Below are 17,025 nucleotides of genomic sequence, written 5' to 3'. Positions count from 1 at the left end.
GTCACAAGTCAGAAAATGAAACAAACACTTTTTTTCCCATTGTCTTCACTTTCATCCACTTGGGACTCCTCATGTTTATCTTGGGACCCCTTAGGTGTGCCTGACCCTAGGGTTGGGAAACACTGATCTATGCTGGGTCTTGTTTAAATGTGGTGCAGATAAAGATTTTCCAAGGCATGGATTGAATTAGCACAAAATGTGTTCGGCTTCCTCCGAACACATGGTCTTCTATATATAATTTATTTAAATTGGATGACCTATATTATATACAACCGACCACCTAGGAGACACACACTCTCTTACATATATGGGTCTCACACACACACACACACACAACGCACACACACACACACACATACGCTACTTCATTATGAATGTCCTTCCTCATTTGCTCATAAGCAAAATCTGTCCTCCCACATGCCAAAGTATTTCCCCCCACGCAGAGAATCCCCATGCATCAAAGCCTGAGCTTCCTCTTCAATCCAAAACATTTAGCTGAGGGGCGTTCTTTTTGTCTGCAAAGCCCTCTGCATATTGTCCTCATAACCAAATAAACACAGCTGCCAATGGCTCTTGGATTGCCGCAAGAGACACACTCACATCCCATATACGGAGCAAACACAAGAGGAACGCTCACATAAAAAAATAAAAAAACAGGCCCTCCATTTGGTACGCTAAAGCTACTGGATCACCAGAATCACTTAGTCATTAGATAACAGCTGATGGGAAACAGCTTTGTGAGGAGGAATAAGTCGACTCTGATGAATTAGAAGTTAAAAAGGTGAAGCTGACAGACCGTGTGAAAGAAAGAAAGAAAAGAAAAGAAGAGTTTATGAGCATGTCATCAGTTTCTACAAGACAAATGGTGTGTGTGAGGAGACAGAATAACGTTGTAAACAAGACCTTAAGGGAGTTAAATGTTGACAACTTGATTGATTTTGAGTGTCTTCACCGCTCCTGCTGACTCCCAGCCCAGTCTGATTCAGCACTTAGTTTTTCATTCGTGGTGAAACCTTATATCAGGAGGAGCCTGACTTTTTTCTTCTCAAGCTTTACAGAGGAGGAAGGCAGGGCCGAGCCTTCCCTCTGCTCGAGCAACTACAGGGAAATCACACCATCAGCCTCCCTCTTTCTCTAGATGGACCACCCTCTACTGTTCTCCTAGCGGACGGTGTTCGCTTGTGCCACAGCTGTAGGAGGCCCGCGCTCTCAATGAGAGCAGAGACAGAGGGAGACTGAGAGTGAAAGGAGGAGAATGGAGAGCATGAACCTGTGGGGGAAACACAACTGAGACATCAAGCCGGGTCTAACCTGCACCTCCTGGACCGCTGACACACTCACACAGGTAAGATTAGCATTTTTTCATTTCTGAGATCAGGTTATTTATGATATTCATTTAAAATTTGGTATGATTTTCATGCTTTGGAAAAGTATTCACACTGTTGAAACTTTGACATTGTTGTGATTAAATAAGTGAAGATAATATAGAACAGCCAGAAGTCAGATTGGGGTCCAAGACTTTTTATAAGTAACATGTAACATGTAACATGTAAAATGCTGACATAAAAGTAACTCTTTGACTATTTTAAAGAAATGTATATAACTCCGTATGTACATCTGGTTTAAATCCCATGATCACATTCATCATGTAGGCTACCAAACTTATGCGTCAAATCATCTCCTCAACAGACAGACACAATCAGCGGCACCATCAGAATTACTTGTGGGCTAATTGGCAGAGTCCTAGAAGTCTGCTGGCTCAGAGCAAAAGCCACAACAAAGATAGACTGGGAAGACTGGAGTTTTTGACTTGCAATACATTCATGTTGAAATAAAGTTGGAGGGAAAGTAGGTGACGTGACTGTGGCTGTTGAGGGTTTCAATGTAAATGAAAATCTTTAAATTGGGGAGCTTACCAGAAGACAGTATGAGCTCAGTGGCACCACTTAGAGTCAGTGGGCCGATTGGCAGCGTCCTCGTGTTCCTCTGGGCTGGGAGAACCAGCCACCGCAAAGTTTGACCTGCCGGGTTTGCAGGGGACTGCATTAATATGGATGAGGCGGTTGGGATCTGGTCAGGTCTGGCTCTGAGGGAGGAGAGGAGAAAATAAGTCAACGAAAAAACACGGCTGCTGCGGCTGACTTGATGAAGACCAGCAGGGTGTGAACGACGGAGAGGAACCTGGCGGTAATGACTGCCGATGAGATTCACAGCCCTGGCTGAGGAGCCTCTGTGTAAACACTGTCACTTCTGTCAGGGCCGGGGCCTGTGAGATTCATATTGTGGTGTTGGAGACGTGCAGACGGGCCAATTGCTGAGACCGAGCTATTGAAGGGGGATGACCTGTGATTACGGAAAGATGGGGGGAAAAAAATCCTCTCCGTGTAATAATAACTAACCGACAGAGCCGAGGTGTTTCTGAGCTCTGACACATGGCCCCTTTTCCTTAAAGTGCCTTTTTCTTTGCCATCAGATGGTTCATGATCAGTGACAACTCCAGCTTGACATGTTCAAGCTAAGATAAAAGGCTTTGTGGCGTTTTCTTGTGCTGCTGAACTTTTAAGGCAGTTATTAAAAAATAATGTTGGCTCAGACACTTTCTTCAATAAGTCACTGTGCCTTATAAGAAGACAAAAACTCGTTGTAATATATTCCCACTGAGTCAAGCATGTTTTTTTCCCCTTCAACAATGATAAAAGGGTTCTATTCTGCTACAGCAGCAGTTTGAGCCTAGGTAATGCTCTGGGATCTGTCCCATTAGCTGTGGTCAGGGCTCTTCAGTGCAACTAAACATCAAGAAGAGACCACAGAAATCATTCAAAGCCCCCGCTGACTCTGTCTTGGATTAATTTAATTCTGCTTCCTTGGCATGTGTTGAAATCCTCCTCGGATTTTGTTTTGATGAGCTCCATCGTAAAGTGGAGCCTGTCAGAAGTGTTCGATGAAGGTTGCTCAACCTCCTTTGGCCACATCCACCAGACTGCCTTCTGGTTGGATTTGGCCCGGCTGCCGAAATTTGGGCTCAACACTGACTCGGCTTCCAGATCCAAGCCTCGCTATTGACTATGGAAGGAGGGTTCTTTCACTTAGTATGCATTTCTGAACGTCACCCACCACTGTTCCATTCGTTGCGCTGTCACAACTAATAAGATCAGAACACGAGCTTCCCGTCCAAAAATAGACTCCAGAAAACATTACTTACAAATCAGGGATTCCTGCTCCCCCTGCTGCTCCCCAGACACATCCATTTCTTTTATTCCTCACCAAATTCAAATGTATCTGCTCGTACCAGCCAGGCAGAAGTGGCAGAAGCTAAAATGAGTCAGCGAGGCTCGATGATAACCGCCTGCTGACTTCTACCATGCTGCTCATTACTGATACACGCTGTTCTACACCTCATGATTCCATCAATGACTGGCAGTGAAAGCAATCCCATCAGAGAAATATTTTCAATCCCATCATCGGTGACATAAACTCAGTTCTTTTACCAAATATTTTCATTTTCAGTCGAGACATTTTTACTAATCCTCCGCATGAGCCGGTGCAGGTAGACTGAGAGGCTGTGGGCGAGGTTCATGGAAGGTCTGACACAGGAGATCTAAGCAAATATGAAAAACAGATCCCGGCACACACCCAGACACCTGATACAGATGTGGTGAGGGCGGTAATGAAAGAGAGCCCATGAGGCCAAGTATTGAAAAAATGAGTTACGATAACAGATTTGTGGTGGGTAGGTGGGTGGCACTGCTCTTACTCCACCACAGGCTCACCAGAAGGTGCTCTACGTCTTGCCAAGGGCAGGAGGGTCTGCAGGACTGGATGTGTGAAAGCAGCTGTGCCTTCACCACAGTCTGCTCGTTCTCACTTTACATTTTAATGCTCATTTACTTCACAATTAAGCAGAGCTCTAGCATTAAGCCTTGACTGGAGGCTCTCCTCTGTACCATGCCAACAGATGCTCCTTGGCTATGTCAGATTTGCAGGCACAGCGGTTGTAATGGATTATATTGGATTAGGGGAGTAAAGAAAACATATGGTAGGAAAGTGAAACAGAAGTATAAAATGAGTGGTAACAAAAAGGAAACGTCTTTATAAATACTTGGACCAATTTAAACAGCAAGCCCGGTGACATTGAGTGTTTTTCTTCTTGTCAACAAAGCCAAAGTTAACAAGTATTGTCTGTGAAGCCAAGGCTTGATATAGCATTTCATCCTCCAGGCCAGACAGCAGAACTCAGCTGCTGTCCAAAAACTACTAAAAACCCACTGATTTACACTGTTGCACTGGGTGACATCTTCCTTTGTTATCACGAACATGTAGTTTATTTTGAATCAAGTCCATGTTGCACAGTCTGATTCCATAATCTTTCCTAAGAACTACAGCGTTCAGCTGTTTTGAGATATTACAGGCCTTTTTTTTTTTAACAGGACTAAGTGTCTACAGCTGAGCTCACGGCTAAGTGAGGTTGGACTTTCTGCACAGAGGTGCTTTAAGCTAAAGCTACTGTACAAACTACACTACTAAAATCAGCACACTAACATGCTCACAATGGCCATGTTGACATGGTGATATCTATGATGCATAATGTTTGACATGGTCACCATCATAGTTTAACATATTTGCATGCTAACGTTAGATAATTACCAGTGGCGGACTCGGGATGTTTGAGGGGCAGGGGTGATAAAAAAAAAAGGGGGGCACCAACTGTATGTGGGGGAGTACCAGCGCGCAGAAAGGGCATCGGAAGGGCACCCTAGAGGGCACTTTATCATGTTTATCTGCCATTGGGGCATGTAAGAGGGCACATTCACATGGTGACCAAAGTGGTGGAACCATTAATTGACTGATCGACATTGGCATTCAAGCCACTAGCCTGGCTAAAACTTCAATTACATAATATGCATGAGTCTTTTTTAAGATACACATTTTCAGGAAGAAGCTATGAATTTGGGGCTGAGTGCCAAAGACAGGATAGGGAAAGTGAGACACACTAAAACATTGTTGGTTTTTCTTCTTATGGGATTTATTATTAACATCAACCTTTTCCGTTGGTAAAACAGTCTGCACTTCTCTTTCCTTTTCATAGATCTTTAGCTTTTTTGGTGATAAAGAGAGGAGGAACCATGGGACCTGGAACCTGGCGCCTGTTTATTTTGTTTGGCCTGTCCTTATGGAGCAACAGCCAAGCCCTCACCAAGCACCCCATCCTCTCCCGGATCCGAAGAGCTCCAGAGGCCAAAGAAGAAGGCAAGAAGTGCTCCTACACCTTCCTGGTCCCTGAGCAAAAGATCACAGGACCCATCTGTGCCGCCCGTGGTTATTCAACCGACAAGGACCGGGTGACACGCCTGGACGTGGCTGCGGTGCGAGACCTTCTTTCAAAGCAGCGTCGGGAGATGGAGACCTTGAGGCTGGTGGTGGATGTGGACGGCAACCTGGTGAACGAGATGAAGCTGTTGAGGAAAGAGAGCAGGAACATGAACTCCCGAGTGACCCAGCTCTACATGCAGCTGCTGCACGAAATCATCAGGAAGAGGGACAACTCACTGGAGCTAGCGCAACTGGAGACACGCGTCCTCAACGCCACCACTGAGTCATTGCGCTTGGCCTCCAGGTACAGGGAACTGGAGGCCAAATACGCAGCCCTGTCTGCAGTAGTGAACAACCAGTCAGTCCTGATTGGGGCTCTGGAGGAGCGTTGTATGCAGGTCTACAGTCGAAGGCATGAGCAGCCACCCTTGGGGCCTCCACTTGTGCAGGTGGTGCCTGAGAACATTCCTGTTAATGTGCCACGTTTCACCAATGAGATCCAGAGGGACAACACCCGAGCCTTTGGGAGGGGCTCTCGCTCTGGGCCGTCACCCACAGGTGGCACCCTGGAAGTTCAGAAACCTCCACAGAGAAACTTCAGTGCAGAAGGTGAGTGAAAGATTGAGTTTAGGCTCATTTGTGCTCCCTTCCGAAAATATATACGTCCATTTCATTTTTAAAACTTCTTCCTCATGTCCTGTGGTCATGTCTCGCTACACTGCAACACTGCCCTCTACGACTACCAGAGGTACTGCTCCGTCCGTATCATTTCAGAAAACATACAGAAATACGGACAAAATGAACGCATTGGTATAGTATCGATGCTCCGTCCATATCCTTATCTAACGTTGAGCATAAATGAGCCTTTAGTGAGTCGTCCATCTGCCCGTCCATACCATTATTAATTTTCATTCATGTATTCAGTGCATCAGTCACGAAAGTCCAGATCAGTCACGCTAAAATTTCTTGCAGTCGAGACTTTGCAGGCCAACCATAACAAAATAACAATCAGCGACCGAACAGAGCTGCAGGTGGGCCAGCAAAGGTTAAAGATTTGCAAATTCAGCTGGAACTCTGCTCCCCGCTCAACCGAAAGAACACAAACCAGGATGGAAATAAAAATGTTGTAACGTCTCAACCGAGGCAGGGGACTTAAAGTAAAGCAAAGAAAGACCTAACCAGCGCGATTCTGCTCATCAACAGAAATTCCTGACACATTTAGATCGCCCTTGCCCAAGAATAATAAAGTGTGTTGGATTTCAGCGCAGCTGTGTATGAAAATGATCCTTTACAAGACTGTTCCATCGCATGTGAGACATAGACAAAACCCAGGCTGCCATGATAGGCTCCTGCTAAACCACAAAGTAGAGGCACTTCTGGTATACTTCATGGGATGAATGGACTACACCTTTACATCATCATTATTGGTATTATTATTATATTATCAGCCTGGAGAGGGTTACTCACTCTTTAAATAAACTCACTGCCACATATGTTATTAATTAACAAACTCATGAGAATGTCAAATTACCATGAAAAAAGGCAGATGTTAGTCCCTTAAAGAGAGGGTTCACAACATCTATTTTGGTTTTTTGACCTCAAAAGCAATTTAGTATTAAAGTAGCTTAATTTGCCTCATTTTCTGTGCTGTTCTGGGAGGACACAGTAAACACGTATATGTTTGCAGGCCTAGATAAATGTGTTTTATATTACTCTGTCTGCTTGTGTGTTTTTTTTCTTTTTCTCCTGTTTACTGGTTTTCCTACTTATTTTTGCCTTCTGCCAGACAGTGACTTCAGTTTTTCTCATCATGTAAACTCAAGGCACTTACATTATTGTCTCAGGGCTCTTATTTCACATATGCAGTAGTTCTCCCCGAGACATGTAAACACAGTTTAATGCGTAAAATTGATGGCGTTACCACTGAAGACCAAAATCAGACTTTCTGACATGTATTTAATCAAATACATATTTTTATGCCGTAGATATGTGTACAATAAAAAAAACAAACTGGGGGGCTGCTAAAGCTAGCCTTAGCTAAAGCTAATTTACAGACTATTTCCAATCTGTTTTCCATGGTTAAAAAAATAATTGTGATGCTCCAAAATCTAATAATTTAGATTGTTATACCACAAAAATAAGGTTAACTGCTAATACTTAATGTAAATAATGCAGTACCAGATGATGTAGTCCTGCTAAATGCTAAAGCCTCGCTAAAGCTATGTTTCCAACCAAAATACCCGCAACTTCTAGTCCCAGAAGCTGCTATTCATGGAATTAAAAGGTACCCTCAGTTTGTTTTTGTCTGCGTCTCCACCACAGTTTAAGACGAGGATTAGGTAGATTAGACTACTGGTGTAATTTTTGTGCATGACGACAAGAATGAAGACTCCATAATCTGTTGTATGCTTTATTCTATAACTACCATGTTGAAGCACGATGGACAAAAAACATTTGCCCCGGCCCCAAAGTTCCACTACCCCTCAAGCAGGGACGTTCTGGGGGTTAAAACAAGGTCCCAGGAACTGCATTCAGACCCTGGTCCCTACGATGGCAATGTCCTCCGAAGGTTCCTGGTCCTTGGGGAGAATGAGTTTCAGAATATCTCAGTATTTGGTATATGTCACCTTTTGCTTTAACGACACGTGCCCTCCTGCTGGCATGGACTGCAAAACCTGATGACTCATGTCATCCCAGCATGATTTGACAGATTCATAGAGCTTCTTGTGATGTCACAAAATGTTTGACTGTCTCAGTTCAAGTGTTCCCATAAATGTTCACTGGGGTTGAGATCAAGACTGTAGAGGAAAGTCAATGACAGTCGGGATTTCTTGTTCTTCTTTGGTCTTAAAGTAGTTCTAGCAAAGCTGTGAGGTGTGTTTGGGTCTCCAACTTTTTTGACCGCACTGCACTTTGTCACACACTTTCTCTGTCTTTCTTACCACCTATCTCTATCTCTTATTGTTCTTTCCTACAGGCCCGTTCAGAGACTGTCTCGACGCGCAGGAAGCTGGCCAAAGCACCAGTGGCATGTACCTGATCAAGCCAGACGAAACAGAGAGGCCAGTGCAGGTCTGGTGTGAACAGGATATAGACAACGGGGGCTGGACCGTCATCCAGAGCAGGAAAGACGGATCCGTTAACTTCTTCAGGAATTGGGATAACTACAAGGTGATGACAATTGCACTTCCCCTGCCCTGTCCGTCTCTATTTTTCTCTCTCTTCTCCTGAGCCAACCTGAACATTTGGGTCATCCAGAGACAACAGGGGTGCTGTTATATGACCCATCTAGAGGAACCATCTGGGGTCTTTGGGACTATTTCCTGGGCCAGAATCCTTGTGTTTTTACTTACTGTAGATTATAACGCCCTGTCAGCAGCACTATTTGTCCAAGGTTATTTGGTTTGAGATTCCCATTATGAAATATTAGATGGCTCTACTAGGAAGGTATGTTCCACAGCTCAATCTGGAGGCGTTTCTTTCCAAAACCACTGCTACTATGGTGCCTTCCTGGATGGATGGCTGGTTGGCTTACTCCACCACACCATATAGACCCTCTCATCAAAGCACTGTGAGAATGAGACGCAGTATATCGCTGCTGGCAGCCTCGCCGATCCAGTGTTCCATTCAGCCCGGCCAGGCTTGTGCATGTGTAACTGGAAGCTAAATTGCCCTCCTCAACATTGATTTGCCTCTGCGCTCTCCCACAAAGCCACCACATGTACACACACACAGCACCAGAGAGGAGGCCACGGACTGAAACTCTACATCATTCATCATCTGCTGGCTCACACAGCTAATCCACATTCACAAACCTCAACCCTCCTCTACCAAGTGAAGTGTTCTGGAGGCGCATGGCCAGACGTAGATTGCCTGCGGTTCCCCAACACAAGCGCCCAGGCCAGTTTGGCCATTAGCCGTGATCCAAGAGATCTGTGGGGTTTGAGCGATGAACCGGCATTCTGAAGATGGATGCTTATGTTCCTGCATAAACTCTACAACATGTCTTTCTCGGGAATTTCAAAGACAGTGCGGCACTCTTTTGACACAGTGGTTTTTCTTTTGAAGTCTCACAGTTTGTCTCAACTACAGAACCGTGACCGAAACGTCATCAAAAAGAAAATTGTCATTTGTTGTGTCACAATCCCACAGCCTCAGTCACAAGGTTCCTAAACAACCCTCGTGTTTCTAAACTCCTCAGGCTACCACATTAAAAAACAATGCGCATTATATTTCTGTAAATCTTTCTGTAACCTTCCTTTTAATCTTCCTTTGACTCAGAGCGGCTTTGGCAACATAGACGGGGAATACTGGCTCGGTCTGGAAAGCATCTACAAGCTGGGGAGGCAGGGGGACTACAAGCTGCTGTTGGAGCTGGAAGACTGGATGGGCAAGAAGGTCTACGCCCAGTACAGCAGCTTCCACCTGGAGCCTGAGAGCGAGAGTTACCGCCTGCGACTGGGCACCTACCAGGGCAACGCCGGGGACTCCCTCACTAGTCACAACGGCAAACAGTTCACTACTCTGGACCGAGACAAGGACGCCTTCTCAGGTAGAGGAACATAGGGTCTCCTTTAAAGTGCATCATGATATTTTATTACCTCTCTTTTAATATTGTAACCTTGGAATTAGTTCTATTTTATTGGTCAAAATCAGACACCCTCAAGGTAACACATTTCTCAGACTGGTCCTACATAACCTGGAAACTCACAATGACATATGAAGCAATTCACTTGCATCCCATAGAGAATAAATAGTCTTGATGACCTGCTGGAAGCAAAAATATTGCCGGACATTGCCTCCAGCTTTCTGTTCGTCGCTGCGAGTGTATCATCGCTCCCAAGCTAGCACGTAGCTTTGCATTTATAAACAATGTAGAAATCAGCAGCCTACATTTTTTTCCAAAATTGATGTGACTTTGTGCCAACCAGAACTCCATTTTGATTTGTATATGTAATTCTAGGCGTAAGGGACATAAACATTATGAACTTCATGCACGTCAAGCCAGAGGTGGCAGAGGTGTTGGTAGTTAACGGAAAGCTGTGGCCGTATCCCAACGCCCACGCTCACAGAGTGACTCACAGACTCCCAGTGTCGTCATCATCAAATCAGTGCACGAGGGCTCTCTCACAGACCTGTTGAGCCCATTAAGGCCACTTAATGAGTCCGCATGTCCGCAGACTTTGCAGGAATTACCCACACTTCATAGCGTTGTAATTTTAAACAAGCTTGCATGGGGAAGCCCGAAAACATTTAAAAAATTGATGATAATCCAGATGATGGTATTCTTCTCCTCTACTGAAATCACTCACTTCATTAAAGGTCCACTTTGTTATAAGGTTGATTTTTGAGTCTCATTCCAAGCTTGTCACATACTGATGCTTTGGGATGGCGACCGACTGATTTACAATCCCAGAGCGTCAGTATTTGAGGAGTTTGGATTGAGACTCAAAGGTCAGCCTTACAAAGTGGATTAGGGGGGACACTGGGGTTGAGCCAATGATTTTGAAAAATTCTGTCATGTCTGAAAGACAACATCAAAAGTGTGTCTTTGTATAATCCTCTTTGTGAAAAGGACCCCTCCTCATGTAGCTAATCATTCCTGTTTCCCCATGACAGGTAACTGTGCCCATTTCCACAAAGGAGGCTGGTGGTACAACGCTTGCGGCCAGGCCAATCTTAACGGTGTCTGGTACACCGGAGGTGTCTACCGCAGCAAATTCCAAGATGGCATTTTCTGGGCTGACTACGGTGGGGGCTTCTACTCTATGAAGACTGTCCGTATGCTGATTAGGCCCATAGACTGAGGAGATACTTTAAGTCAGGTTGGTCCACGGGCGACTGTGGAGGCCAGGGCAAACTTGAACCTCATTCTTAATTGTGACTGGACAGTACCATCAGCAACTGGTTGATCCTATAACAGAACTGCACCAATGGAGATTACCAACCATCAGTAGTGACTTGAGCTGCCTCCTGTAACAGACATGGACTCTGAACATTGCTCTCTTTATATTGTAATAGATGCACACATAGAGGGAATTAGAGGACATGACTATTTATAGTAAGCCATACAGCTCCTTTAACCAGCAAATACATGTGATGGTGAAGGGAAATTAAAGAACCGCTGCCAAAACTATGCAGCTACATGATGCAAGCTTTCTATCTGATTAAGAGACCGCAATGTTTTCCTCATTAATAGGTCACCCCATGGAGAGGAGGCGCCACGTCCTTACAGAACTTTTGGTATTGATTACACTTATAAGCTATAGCGTCATAGATCCTGAATGTAGCTCCTACCTCGCCAAGATAAACATGTGGGGAAACATTCATACATGGTATTTAACTTGTGCTGTTGGAAGCTGGAAAATACATTTCATTAAGACCTATATAGTTTTGTTTAGACTCTGTATCCACGTCTAGATCTGAAAAGACCTTAATGAAATGGAAAAAGTGAGTATGTTTTATGTACATTTGATTATACAAAAGCAGTACTGATATTATTATTGCTCCCTACACTTAAAATGACCTTTACTGTATGTTAAACTACTTTGTCCGAGTGCAGATGACCAGGAACGATAATTTATGTGTACAATTAACTTATCATAACAGTGAAAAGGGCCAGGTGTCCTGAGGGAGCAGTAAATGATCCGACAGAAAATAGAGCATAATTTCCTCCACTGTGTATATGACAATCATTCTCAAAAGTGTGCTTGCACGTATGGAAATTGCTGTTATATGTTTTTCTCATTTGTCCGTTGATTAAATTTCAGTATGACTCTCGAAAAAAAAAAAACAAGAATTGTTGGGAGAGAGAGAAAAAAAGAAAAAGATGGAATTACGTTTTGTTTTGAGTGGTTTCCGAGCATGAAAAATATGCCGACCAAGCGTGTTGAGAGTTCGGGGCAATGGCACAGACAACGAGAAACACATTGCTGAAAGCCAGACAGGATGGAGAAAGAAAGACAGAGGAGAGAGGAGGGGATGAACTGGGATGGAACCGGTCCAAATTTCCAAGTGATTTTCTTCCCTTTTCCTTTTAAATCAGAGAAATTTACATTCTTTCCAAACAAAAAGTGCTCGAACTGTATGTTTTCATTAAAATATCTTTCACTGACAAAGTCACGGGTGCCTGCACTCTGTAATCACCGGTATGGGAGGAAAGCAGCATCTTTTGGGGGGAAGCCATCCCAGAGGAAAGGGGAGCCGGGGGAGGGCTGAAGTGGTGGGTCTGCTTTCAACAGCAGCACTGTATCCAAAAGCCATTTGGTCTCCGAGCCCAAAATAGACTCTCATATTGTGCTGTATTTTCTTGCTGACCACAATGGCCCTCACACCCATCTCTTTAACCAGCTTTTATACAGCAACAAAACACAAAGCCGGACAACGGTCCAGCTGGACATGGAAACATGTTTTATGCTTTTGTAAAGAAAACAGTGTTTAATAAAAAATGGGCATTATAATGTTCAAATAAAACAGCAGTTAAAGCTGAAACAAAATGAGTCACCATACTTGGCAGAACAATATTACACAACTTAGAGTCAATAAACTGAGAACATTTAAGGTCACGTCAGGGGACAGCTGGTTCATTCAGATTCAAAGGAACTCATCTCTTTCATTTGCCATGCGGATTTATACTGTTTACCGAGTCATAAATAGTACATGGCTTGTTAGTTTTTTGGCTTTGTAAAGATTACAAGCACATTCCAAACTTATCTTTTTCTGTGAGTCTTCCAGATGAAATGTTGTTGTTTGATTCAAACGGATACTGTAAGTCTTTTTGGAGGGACGCGCCAAAGAACATTTTCCGACTGAAATTAAGAGCAAATCCGTTTAACAGTAATGAGACTTCTCTAGAATATACATGACAGTGTGCGCTTTGTGTTGCCATGAAACAGTCACGAGGAGACAGATGAATACATGGCGGAGACATCTCGTTTCAAGTGGTAACACATTTCTGTGGATGAGTCAATCCACATCAATTCACAGTCTGGCTCACAACCTGAACTACAGGAGTCTTTTTCACTGTCTATTCTTTTTGTTCAAACAAAGCACATCATCATATGTCTGTTTCCTGAGGGTAAGCCCTTCATTAGTAGAGTTTGTGTCTACATGCATATCTGTATTTGATTGTAAAGAAGTTGTTTGACATTTTTAGCTAGCACTCTGTGATTTGGGGGGAAGAAATTCAAACTCAGAATTTTAATATTTACAATGTTAATGAGGTAATAATACAAACTCACAAATATTTATTATTTTTCTTAATAAACAAGCTGTTCTCAGAGGAAAATAAGGTCCCCAGAACACTGTTTGAAGCTAGAAGGGTGGCAGGGTCCGCCACATATAAACAAAGTAAAACAGTATGAAATTGTGTTGTTCTTTTAAGGTCAGTGTGTTTATTCAGTCATGAAAACAAAGAGAGTTTGTGTATTTGGTTTGTTTAGGCATAAACAATCAGTCGGTGAGGATCTTTGTCTTCTGATTAAAACTTCTTCCCCTAAACTACACAGCGCACCTTAAACCTTTTTTGGAAAAGAGAAAAGAAGATCCATACTCATCTCATGTTTGTCCCGTGAGATATAAAGCTACAGCCTCAAGCCAGTTAGCTTAGAACAAAAACTTGAAGATATTTCATGCTCCAAGATTGGATTTGTATTTAATATTCCTTTAAATACATAAAAATGGGAGACAGATGAATTATAAAATCAATGATGGATACCATTCTCATGTCTGTATGGTAAAGCGAACAGCTTACATTAGCACAGAGGTCTCAAACTGCCCCCTCCCCCTCAATCCAGCCCGCAACCTAATGTCAAATATATATTTTTCCAGTTGTTTCACACTGCTTTAAACTACACGTTTATATGTAATTGAAATAAAAACACAATTCTGATTAAAACAACGCAAGTTGACTTATTTTGAAGTAGACTCATCACAGGAAATACAATGTCTTCAGTAATCACCGCTGTCGTTCATCAAAAATGCGTCTACAGAGCGAAACTGTGGCCGTTTTTGGCGTTTGTAGACAGCCGATCAATTTTCCCTCACTTGTTCCCCTTCAGAGTCGGGAAGGGAACGGGAGACGACACTCGGATTAGTTTGATTTATGTTCCGCTCAAAAACCTACCCATGACGTCCAGATTATCTGAAGTTTAACTAACAAAATGCCCTAAATGCTCTAGTGCTGTCCGCTTTAGACCATGCGCTGTAGACCATCTAAATAGGACCCAAAATGTCATTTTGCAACACCTTTGTTGTTCTCATCAGTCTGACCAGAACTGATACATGAGCCTTCAGCACTGCCCGTTTCCTCTCTGCAACTCTCCTCTGATGACCCAAGCCCAGCAGGTTTTCTAACTTCTAATATCCATTATTATTACATCAGTCCGACTGCAGGGTTCAGTCTGGTCCAGACAGGTCCAGGGCAGGGGGTCACCAGGTATGCTCCTGTTACTCTGTGCTCCAACTGACTGTGCTGCTGGCCCCGCTGCTGCATGGAGCAGGCGCCTCTGTCCGTTTGTAATTGCAGCGTCGGTCGTTGGACTATTTATTTTTTACAAAAACAACGTTAGGAGTGATTGGCAAGTAATTTCATCGGTGCATGCCCGACCATCGTGTAACACCGAGGATGCAGACTAACATGGCAAGCCTAGCGCAAGGTTTAAAAAAAGTTTTTGTACGGAAAAAGGATTTGCACTGTTAAAACTGTGCATACAGATGTGTACTTATGTTTGCATTTATTTTGTTAAATATAAAGAAAATATGAGCAGAAGTGCCGCCAGGTGTCTGACAGTGTTTATCATTTGCTAGTTCAGTGCAAGGTTTCAGAATCAGAATCAGAATTCCTTTATGTGTCCCGAAAAGTGGGGAATTTGTAAGTTATTAAACAGTAAGGCTCTGCACTAACTGTTAAAAACTAATTATATAAAAATGCATGCAAACTGCTGTTTGCATTTATGTATTGTCAAATTAATTTATTTAATTAAGCTAAATAAAAAGTTTTCTGAAATATTGCACTTTCTTGTTGTACTTGAAGGCTAGTGGCCCTCCTGTGAGATGACAATACCAACAGTGGCCCCAAGCAAATTTGAGTTTGAGACCCCTGGGTGAGTGTAAGACGAGAAATAGACCCGGCAGATCTGGCTCCATCTGTTTTCTATTTAAAAAATGTCCCGACCAGCACCTTTAGCTCCCATTTTGACATATCTCATCTGTTTTATCTGTAGACCAAACAGCATGAAAACACCAAGCAGTGGTTTTACGGAGAGTAGGCTAACATGCTGTCCCAACTAAAATGTTCCCAACACAAAAAATCCCTTAAGGCCATAACTTCTAATTTGTGAGTTCAGTTCTTGTTTGGATTAAACAAATGAGATACAAACACAATCTAATTATATAGATAATTGTTTCCTGAACCACACGAGCCCTTTGACACAGCTGAAAATGTCAAGTGCAGGCTCAGGCACCCTCTTCCAAGAGATTTATTCAACAGCTAGCCATCTGAGCGCACTTGTTCTGTAACTCCAACACTGTTTTACGACAGGGCCACTTTCCTGTCACAAGCTTACCTCTCAGACGTCGAGCCTAACCACCCCACAGACTGCCAGTGTGGGACGAGCTGCAACTGAAGTCTTCCAATAACTCAGCTGACCACACACTGAACCTTCACATTTTATACAGCCTCATGGGGGCATGGAAATGCATGATTAGACCACAAAAACCAAACTCCTGCGCAGTCAGGCGTTGGAACAGAGAAGGTGACATCGTTGGCTCTGATCAGGGGACCACACTCATGCCTGCACCACCTCGAATGCCTGGCCAGCAGACTGGGGATGGCCAACTGCTGCTGCAGTGTGGTCCTCTGAGAGCTGCTGCAGGTTTCACAAGTGAAAGCCCTCTTTGTCGCTGAGTGAAGCTTCGCTGTCTGTGAATGTCAGCACCAAAGTGGCACCAGGCTCGGAAGATTTCTGGAAGAAGCTGGCTGTGCTGCTGTTTGCTGAAAGACATCTGCTGTTTGGGGAATGTCCGTGAGAGTGACTCATTAGCCCTCAAACGCTCTGTTAGTGTCAACCAGCAAATCAACAGACAGGATGTGGGGCTGTTTTCTTTGAAAATAAGCACCATGAGTAATTTTTGCCCAAACTGGGACAGTCAAACAACTCCATAACTAAGTCCGTTCCTAAGTGGCCTTTTGATTTAAAGCTTAACAGACACTTGTTTAAGATGGATCATCATTTGGAGGGATCTGGGAAGGCTCAGCTGCAGACGGCTGCAGTTTCCACTCTGCCTTATTAGTCTAAAACATACGGTAGAACGATATTTAATTTAGCTGTGAAGCACACAGTGCTGAGATCGGGAAAAAAAGATTTAATTTAATGAGTTTTTCTTTTTTTTTTTACAGAAAGAGGTCAATCCAAGCACCGATCGCAACCCAAAGATAACAAACAAAGGACCAACTGAGCCATGAGAAATGTGCTCCCTGAGCTTCAGCTGCCTGCTAACAGATACGCCTGTTAAATACATCTATAAGTGACCCGAAACTCAGATGGTTTTCATTGTTCATGTGGTTGGCATGAAAAGCGTGTTTATCCTAGACTCAAACCTTGAAGCCCCTTTATCAAATGGATCTCCTTTGTAAAGACGTGTGACCTCCAAACACTGTGGAGTCAGCATTAGTCACTGAACTGGAGGACACACTAATAGTCGGTATGACTGTTA

At 43.5% G+C, this 17,025-nt stretch overlaps 1 protein-coding gene across 1 annotated transcript; it reads left to right on the top strand.

Annotated features, from left to right (window-relative positions):
- Positions 1–989: 989 nt before the first annotated feature.
- On the top strand, positions 990–12,428 carry angptl1b (angiopoietin-like 1b). Its single transcript, XM_084369286.1, has 5 exons — positions 990–1,345; positions 5,087–5,919; positions 8,288–8,481; positions 9,592–9,862; positions 10,930–12,428. The coding sequence occupies exons 2-5, from the start codon at positions 5,124–5,126 to the stop codon at positions 11,115–11,117; spliced, it is 1,449 nt and encodes a 482-aa protein (XP_084225412.1). The 5' UTR covers positions 990–1,345; positions 5,087–5,123; the 3' UTR covers positions 11,118–12,428.
- The last annotated feature ends 4,597 nt before the right edge of the window (positions 12,429–17,025 follow it).

This window comes from Pagrus pagrus, assembly GCF_965226575.1.
Source record: "Pagrus pagrus genome assembly, chromosome: 12".
Lineage (NCBI taxonomy): Eukaryota > Metazoa > Chordata > Actinopteri > Spariformes > Sparidae > Pagrus > Pagrus pagrus.
The sequence above is the reverse complement of the archived record's forward strand: the minus strand, read 5'-3'. Positions and strand labels throughout refer to the sequence as shown.

Coding starts and splice junctions, on each gene's coding strand:
- angptl1b (XM_084369286.1), top strand. CDS start 5,124: ATGGGACCTGGAACCTGGCGCCTGTTTATTTTGTTTGGCCTGTCCTTA. Junction 8,482..9,591: donor GGAATTGGGATAACTACAAG/GTGATGACAATT, acceptor CCTTTGACTCAG/AGCGGCTTTGGCAACATAGA. Junction 9,863..10,929: donor AGACAAGGACGCCTTCTCAG/GTAGAGGAACAT, acceptor TCCCCATGACAG/GTAACTGTGCCCATTTCCAC.